General features: G+C 43.8%; 1 protein-coding gene across 8 annotated transcripts in view; it reads right to left on the bottom strand.

Moving 5' to 3' along the window:
- Positions 1 to 7,500, bottom strand: part of Smarcc2 (SWI/SNF related, matrix associated, actin dependent regulator of chromatin subfamily c member 2) — a 27,150-nt gene that overhangs the window by 14,793 nt on the left and 4,857 nt on the right. For all 8 annotated transcript variants that reach the window (XM_023707341.1, XM_004647115.2, XM_023707346.1 and 5 more), the window contains exons 7-14: positions 7,213 to 7,282; positions 4,468 to 4,543; positions 3,783 to 3,914; positions 3,591 to 3,706; positions 3,140 to 3,264; positions 743 to 802; positions 563 to 600; positions 8 to 138 (exon numbers count right to left, since the gene is read on the bottom strand). In XM_023707341.1, coding sequence (XP_023563109.1) covers positions 8 to 138; positions 563 to 600; positions 743 to 802; positions 3,140 to 3,264; positions 3,591 to 3,706; positions 3,783 to 3,914; positions 4,468 to 4,543; positions 7,213 to 7,282 — 748 coding nt within the window. The remainder of the gene's footprint in view (positions 1 to 7; positions 139 to 562; positions 601 to 742; positions 803 to 3,139; positions 3,265 to 3,590; positions 3,707 to 3,782; positions 3,915 to 4,467; positions 4,544 to 7,212; positions 7,283 to 7,500) is intronic.

Raw genomic sequence — 7,500 nt, 5'->3', positions numbered from 1 at the left:
ACAGTACCTGTTGTAGTCAAACCAGGCAGCATAGCTGGGAATGATGATGTGATGAGTTTGTTCCGTTACATTGTCCTCGTGCAGGTCTGGATTCTTGGTCTGCTCCCCCTTGTTCCCAGTACTGCTCTCGTCCTCATCCTACAAGTATGGAGGCTGCTGGACAACAGTGTTCCCATTTCTCCCAGCAACCCTCTGCTTCTTCCACAGCCCAGGAAGCTGGAAATGAAAACCATGGCCCCAAGACTGAAGGGCTCAGAGTTCCAAAAACCAGCTACATTGGTCTATGGGGGAAAAAGTCTGAGTAGAAGAAACTTTATAAACACAAATCAGAATCACATAGAAGGGGACCCCCATTCAATCCCCAGCTCCACCACCGACCCGCCTTTAAGGCAGCCTGAGCCAGTCAAAAAACGACAACAATCCTTTTTGTAAACAGGTGGATCACTACAAGTTTGACCTAGTAGTGAGACCCTGAACACCCTATAGACCCTTCCCTAAAATAAAAAAAATAAAAAAAATAAAAATCACATAGAGAGGGAGGGCCTCTCTAAACTTGCTCCACCTTGCCCGTGGTCTCCATGCTTTCATCTTCCTGTTCATCTGGAAAAGAGAGACAGCAAGATATAAGGCTGGTGCCTCCTAAGCAGTAAACATGCACTGGAGCCCTCCAGGTTAGGACAAGGTGGCAGCAGAGCCCTTCCCAAGCCTCAGCACTGCTTACGCCCAGGGCTTCCCATCTTACCCAGGTCAGTCATGGTGCCTCCTTTGACTGGGGCTGACTCTGAGTCCTTCTTAGTGTTGACTGTTAGAAGAAAGAGCCATTTTATCAAACACATTATGCCAAAATCAAGCCCAGACCTGTTTCCTCTTAAAAGTCGAAGAAATCTCACTTTCTCTAAAAATTTCCTCCATCTGATCACAAAATATAGTAACTTCCTCTAACCACAATTATTCTAGGGCAGAGGTGCACTGCCTTACAATTATTCTGCAGCATGCATTGCATGCCACCTTGGACCACTCATGTTACTGAAAGCTCTAGAAGGTTCACCATCACTGTCTAGGACTTAAAATTCCCTTGCTACTTTACCTCCTTCAATAAAGATTAACTTACTTATCTATGTATATTCATAAGTCTCAGGCTGGGCCTGTGGCAACCTCCTACCTTGGCCTCCCAACTGCTGGTTTACAGGTACACGCCAGTGCACACCAGCCAGATTTTAAACATTTTCGAAAGTGGAAAATACTTTCATTAATTGAATTCATACATAAAAGCTCAAGAAAAACTGAGAGGGAAACTAACTGATGAAGTAGAAGAACTCTCAGAAGCCCCTCAAACCCATCCTATAAACCCATATAGGTTTAAACTCCTAAAACAATCAAGGCCAGTCCACAGAAAGTAAACAGTATTGTACAGCAGGGGCCTCCAAAGTGAGCCTTTAGCAGCTGAGGAGATAGCTCAGTAGAATAAGCACTTGCCTGGCAAAGGCAAGGACTTGAGTTCAATCCCTGGTTCCACCAAAAAAACCCAGAAAACAAAAAACAAAGTGAGCCTTTCCTATTAGACAAAAGACATTATCCACTGGAATATAGGAAGAAATTATCAGGTTATGTCTTTACATTTGTTCTTACTGTCCTTTACATTTTTCTTTCTAGTACTAAGGATTTAATCCAATGCTTCATTAATACTAGGCAAGCACTCTACCACTAAGCAACATTCACAGCCTCATTTTTCCATTTTATTATTATTATTATTATTATTATTTTTTTTTTTTTTTTTTTTTTTTTTTTTGGTGGAACCGGGGATTGAACTCAGGCCCTTGCGCTTGCCAGGCAAGTGCTTATTCCACTGAGCCATCTCCCTGGCCCCCATTTTTCCATTTTTTAAAAATCTTTTATTTACTTATTTGGTACAGGGTCTCACTACGTAGCTCAGCCTCATACTGATCCTCCCGTTTCAGCCTCCCCAGCACTGGGATTACAGGCGTGCACCACCATGCCTGGCTTCGGGGCTGGCACAGTGCACCCAGGATTTGGGCTGACATGGTATGCAGTACTGGGGATTGAACTCAGGTCCTTGTACTTGTCAGGCAGGTGCTCAGACTACCAAGCTATCTCCCCAACCCCCGTTTTTTGATTTTTACGTAATGTTTACATGAGTTTTAGAATGGTCCTAAAGTATTGGTTTAACACTATGTGTATACAATTGTCCTCGAACATATTCATTGAAGGGAATCACAACCAAAGAGTTTGGAGGAAAAAAAAAAAGTTTTGAGCCAGGAGCGGTGCCTTGTGTCTGTAATTCCAGTGCTTGGGAGGCTAAGCAGGAGACTATCCCAGGTATGAGGCCAATCTGGGCTATAGAGTGAGTTCAGGGCCAGCCTAAACTACATAAAAGGGCTGGGGAGATGGCTCAGTAGAATAAGCGCTTGCCTGGCAAGCGCAAGGGCCTGAGTTCAATCCCCAGTTTCACCAAAAAAAAAGAAATAAACTACATAGAAGATTCTGCCTCAAAAAAAAACCAAAGGGGGGGGGGAGCCAAAGAGTTTGGCGGGCAAGGGATGAAGTTCTGTAGCAGAGCATATACTAGTATGCACAAGGCTCTGGGTTCAACAGCAGCATGGTAGGGGGAGGGATTGGGGCCTGTAATTCCACAGTTGTCAGGATGAGACAAGAGGATCATAAATCAGCAATTTATCAATACCCTGTCTCAAAAAAAATTTTTTTTCAGAGTTTTTAGGAAGGATCTTTCTACATCATTCAGGCTCGCCTTGTACTTGTGGGTCATCCTCCTGCTTCAGTCTCCTGAATGCTGGAATTACAGGTGTGTGCCACCACACCCAGCTCAAAATAAAAAAATCTAAAATGGGCTGGAATTGTAGCTCAGTGGGATGGTTCTGGGTTCAGTGTTTAATATTGCCACCAAAAAGAAGAAATTTGGAGACAATTCTTACTAGGCACAAAGCATGTACATAATTCATATTTGGATGTGAAGTGAGCAGATTTTTCCATGGTAATAATAGTAAGTTCGCTAACCAGCTAAATTGAAGGGAAAACTACTTTAGACTTGGAGCCAGGCTGGCCAAAACCAGCCAACTCAGGGGTACGGTACAGTGGAAGTAGGATGTGGCCTGGCCAGAACCTGTTTTAGGTAGTGTCACTTCTTCTACATTGGGGACTGGAGAGGGCTCATCCATGTCCTTCGTCAAGTCTTCTTGCTCCTCTTCTCTGTGGCCACGCTTTGACTTGGTGTAAGGTGTTGAGGGACTGCGAAGGAAAGGGGGAAAGTGAATCTGATCATCCTTGCACAATGGCCACCAGAAATTGGGGTTTAAGGGAAGAAAAGCAAGACAGCATCCCAAGGGCAGAGATGAGCAAAGGTTTTTCATTTCGTGATTCAACTCAGTTTACTGTGGGCTGGGGCTGGAAAAAACAAGTGAGTGGCTAAAAAGAGCCTCATCCTTCTCTGAGGACACCTGCAGTGCCACAGCACACACAGGTCAGGGCCCAGTGACCACAGAAACATGTCCTCCTTTTGTTTGACATGGTATGGGCACAATGGTGAATGCTGGGCACATCAGGGGATGGCATACCCTTTCTTAGCATTTTTCTTTTTAGCTTCTGGGGTTGGCGAAGGAGAGGGCGAGCACTTCCTTTTCTTATAGTTCCCCCCCTTCTTGTCACGTCGATCTGAATCTGGGCTGTTCACCTACAAGGTAGAAGATTGGTAAAAGGTCAGCCTACAATCCCGAGACAACTCCAGGAAGAAAGAATGGGATTTTTACCTCATCTGTCAATGTCTTAGCTGAAATCTTCTTTCGGCGTGAGACAGGGTTTTTGTCATCATTTACTTCATAGTCTTCCTCATTCATCCATTCATTAAAAGTGTCTGTATCCAAGATCCACTTTGCATGAATCTAAAGTACAAAGGCAATGCCAGGCATGGTGCAACACTTCTGTCATCCCAGCACTGAGGGAGGCTGAGGCAGAAGGATTGCAAATTTGAGTCTCACTAGAGTAATTTAGCGACTGTCTCTAAATAAAAAACACAGAGGGGCCAGGAGATAGCTCAGTGGCATAAGCACCTGCCTGGCAAGTGCAAGGTCCTAAGTTCAATTCCTGGTACCAAAAAGAAAAAAAAAAAAAAGTCCTCCCCCAAAATAAAAAATAAAGAGAAAAAAAGGAGGCTACAGATGTAATTCAAATGGTAGAGCACGCCTGGGTTTCATCCCTAGACCACACTAAGAAAGTACACACATACACACGTATACCCACAAGTATACCATAGACACACACACACACACACACACACACACACACACACACACACACAGAGGCAACTGCTAGCAAGAACACAGGAACCATTGCTCTCTCTGAGAATCCTCAGTGGAAAAAGCCCAAGAACTGCTTCATCTCCACAGTGGGCTAGTTCTGTCATTCTTCCTAGCAAGGACTGCACAAAAAACTCACCTTTCTTGGTTTTTCTGGAGTTGGAGCATCTTCCACAGATGCTTCGATTTCACTGGCGGGAATCCATGTGTCATAACTAACAGGGGGAAATGAGTGGTGTGAAACACAACCAAGGAGATCAAGGAGATGGAGTTAAGAGAAAAGTACAGTGCAAATCTTTTACTTTTTCCATTTACAAAACATATTGGCAGGTGGCAACCTAGTGCGGCGGTCTCCACGCCGGGCTCTGGAGTGCGAGGTCGCCGGTTCAGGCCCCCGTCCTGACTCTTTCTCTTTGGGCTGGTGAGATGGCTCAGTGGTCTAAAGCACCTACTTAACTTAGAACAAGCTTAGCAAAGCACAGGGACCGCAGTTCAATCCCCCAGCACCACATGCCAGCCAGCCCCGCCCTCTGGTGGGCTGAGCTGGCCACACACACACACACACACACACAAATAAATTTAAAAAAAAAACATATTGGCTGCTGGCATATTTTTTGCTATGATCATTTTCCAATTAATACTGTAATTCTTTTCACTATAAATAAAGGCACACAAAACATTTTAAAATAATTATTTTCCTTAACATAAAGAAATAATAAATGTTTGAGGTGATGAATATGTGAATGATCCTGATTTGATATGTGTATGTTGTACACGTGTCAATAACTATGGGCGCTGTATTCCATGCACATGTGCAGTTACTATGAGTCACTGAAGCTTAAAAAATAGAGAATAAAAAGAAACAGCTTATATAATTATTCTTGATTTAGTGTATGTGTTTTCCTGGGAAATTTCATATTTTTGCAGTACTGGGGATAGAACCCAGGACCTTTATGCTGAGCTAATCTCCAAACCTTCCTTTTTTCTCTTCAAGAAAGGGTCCTGATAAATTGCTGAGGCTGGGCTCCATCTTGTGACACTTCTGCTTTAAGTCTCCAAAAATGTCAAGATTACAGCTGTGTACTATCACACCCAGCATTCCTGGTGACTTTTTTTTCTGTACAGCTTTAGTTTTATATAACTATAATAGATTCAATTTTTTTAAAAAAATGTATTTGGCACAGGGTCTAACTACGCAGCTCGAACTCATAGTGATCATCCTGTTTTCAACCTCCCCAGTGCTGGGATTACAGGCATGCACCACCATGCCAGGTCTTGGGGTGCAGCATGTGCTTACCTACGCAGGCAGGCGCTTAGTTCACTGAGCTATCTCGCTAGCTCGATACAATGTTGACATTATTGTTTAGTGGTACTGGAGATCAAACCCAGGGCTCACTTGGCTACACTCCCGAACCCAGGCCTTATGTCAAATTTTTTGGCAAGGAAGGAGAACCATCCCTAAACCCAGGGTTTTTGCACTGAGCCACAGCCCTAGTTTAGCCTTTCCTTTTCTTTTCCTTTTTTTGTATTTTGTAGTAAGGTTCTATAGGGTCTATAGGGTCTTACTACATAGATTGGACTTGTCGTGATCCGCCTGTGTTCAGCCTCCCAAAGAGCTGGGATTACAGGTGCACACCACCACACCCAGTCTCAATCACCATCTCAGTGTGCCCCCAGGGGCAGGGCCAGCACAGCATGCTGAGGATCAAACCCTGGCTGGTGGTTCCTTATGTTTTCTTTTTTTCTTTTTTGCGGTACCAGGAATTGAACTCAGGAACTTGCGCTTGCCAGGCTAGTGCTTATTCTACTGAGCTATCTCCCTGGTCCTCCTTATCTTTTCTGACACAAGATTCTTCTATATAGCACAGGTTGGCTTTGAACTTGTGTGATCCTCTTGCCTCAGCCTCCCAAGTACCGAGATTACAGGCATGAGTCCCCATACCCACCTAAAGGCTGCTTAGGGGCCAGGGAGATAGCTCAGTGGAATAAGTGCTTCCCTGGCAAGCGCAAAGGCCTGAGTTCAATCCCCGGTTCCGCAAAAAAAAAAAAACCAGGTTCCTAAAGGCTGCTTAGTAGCTCACTGGGTAGATACACAAATTTGCTGAAGCATTTTCCTAATCTGAGATTTTTTTAATATGTACTATCAAAAATTATATTGGGAAGGCTGGTGAAATAACTTAGCAGACAAAGAACCTGCTTAGGCAAGCACAAGGACCAGGGTTCAATCCCTGGCACCACATGTGGCGATGGCCCCAACCCTGGCACGCTGAGGCCGCCACCAGGTCCAAGCATGGTGGTGCACACCTGTAATCCCAGCACTGGGGAGGCTGAAAACAGGAGGATCACTATGAGTCCAAGCTGTGTGGTGAGTCCCTTTAGTAAATACATTTTAAAAAACTATATTGGAGGGACTGGGGAGATGGCTCAGTAGAATGGCTTCCCTTGCCAGGGAAACATAAGGGCCTGAGTTCAATCCCCAGTTCTGAAAAAAAAAATATATCTATCTATCTATCTATCTATCTATCTATCTATAGATAGATAGATAGATATAGATATAGATAGATAGATATACAATATATGTTTTGGAAAAAAATTATACTGGGAAATTGGAAGTATAGCTCAGTGGTAAAGTACGTGCTAAAATATAAGTAAAGCCCTGGGTTCAATCCCCAGAACACAAAAACAAAAACAAATTTGGGATAATAATTTAACATAAAGCCCCTGTCATTTTAGCCTAAGGCTTATCCAATATGTTTAAATCTCCAGAAGAGAGGAAAGATTGCCAATAGATAGGGGAATGAATGCTTTCATTCTCTGCTAGATGTTCCAGAGCTTCTGGCTCTGGCTCTTGTACTCAAAACCTGCCCCAGGAACTCATTCTTACCTGTCAGGATAGTAGCCCCAATGCAGAAGAACCTGTTTATCTCTCTTCATGACTGGTCGGACCCACTCCTCTGAGGACAGAGATAAGAGAAGACAGAGAGATAAGCTAAGAGTGAAACACACACACACACACACACACACACACACACACACACACACAAAACTGGACAAAATTCCTAACTAAGAAATCTGCTTTTGCAGCAGAGAACTTGGGAATAAGAACTCAAGACAAGAGAATTCAGGGTTGAAAGGAGAGAAGAACCCAGGTGTTGCACAGTGAACACAGTAG

Source organism: Octodon degus, unplaced genomic scaffold (assembly GCF_000260255.1).
Source record: "Octodon degus isolate 3935 unplaced genomic scaffold, OctDeg1.0 scaffold00287, whole genome shotgun sequence".
Classification (NCBI taxonomy): domain Eukaryota; kingdom Metazoa; phylum Chordata; class Mammalia; order Rodentia; family Octodontidae; genus Octodon; species Octodon degus.
Note: the sequence above shows the minus strand (reverse complement) of the source record. Positions and strands in the feature narration are given on the sequence as shown.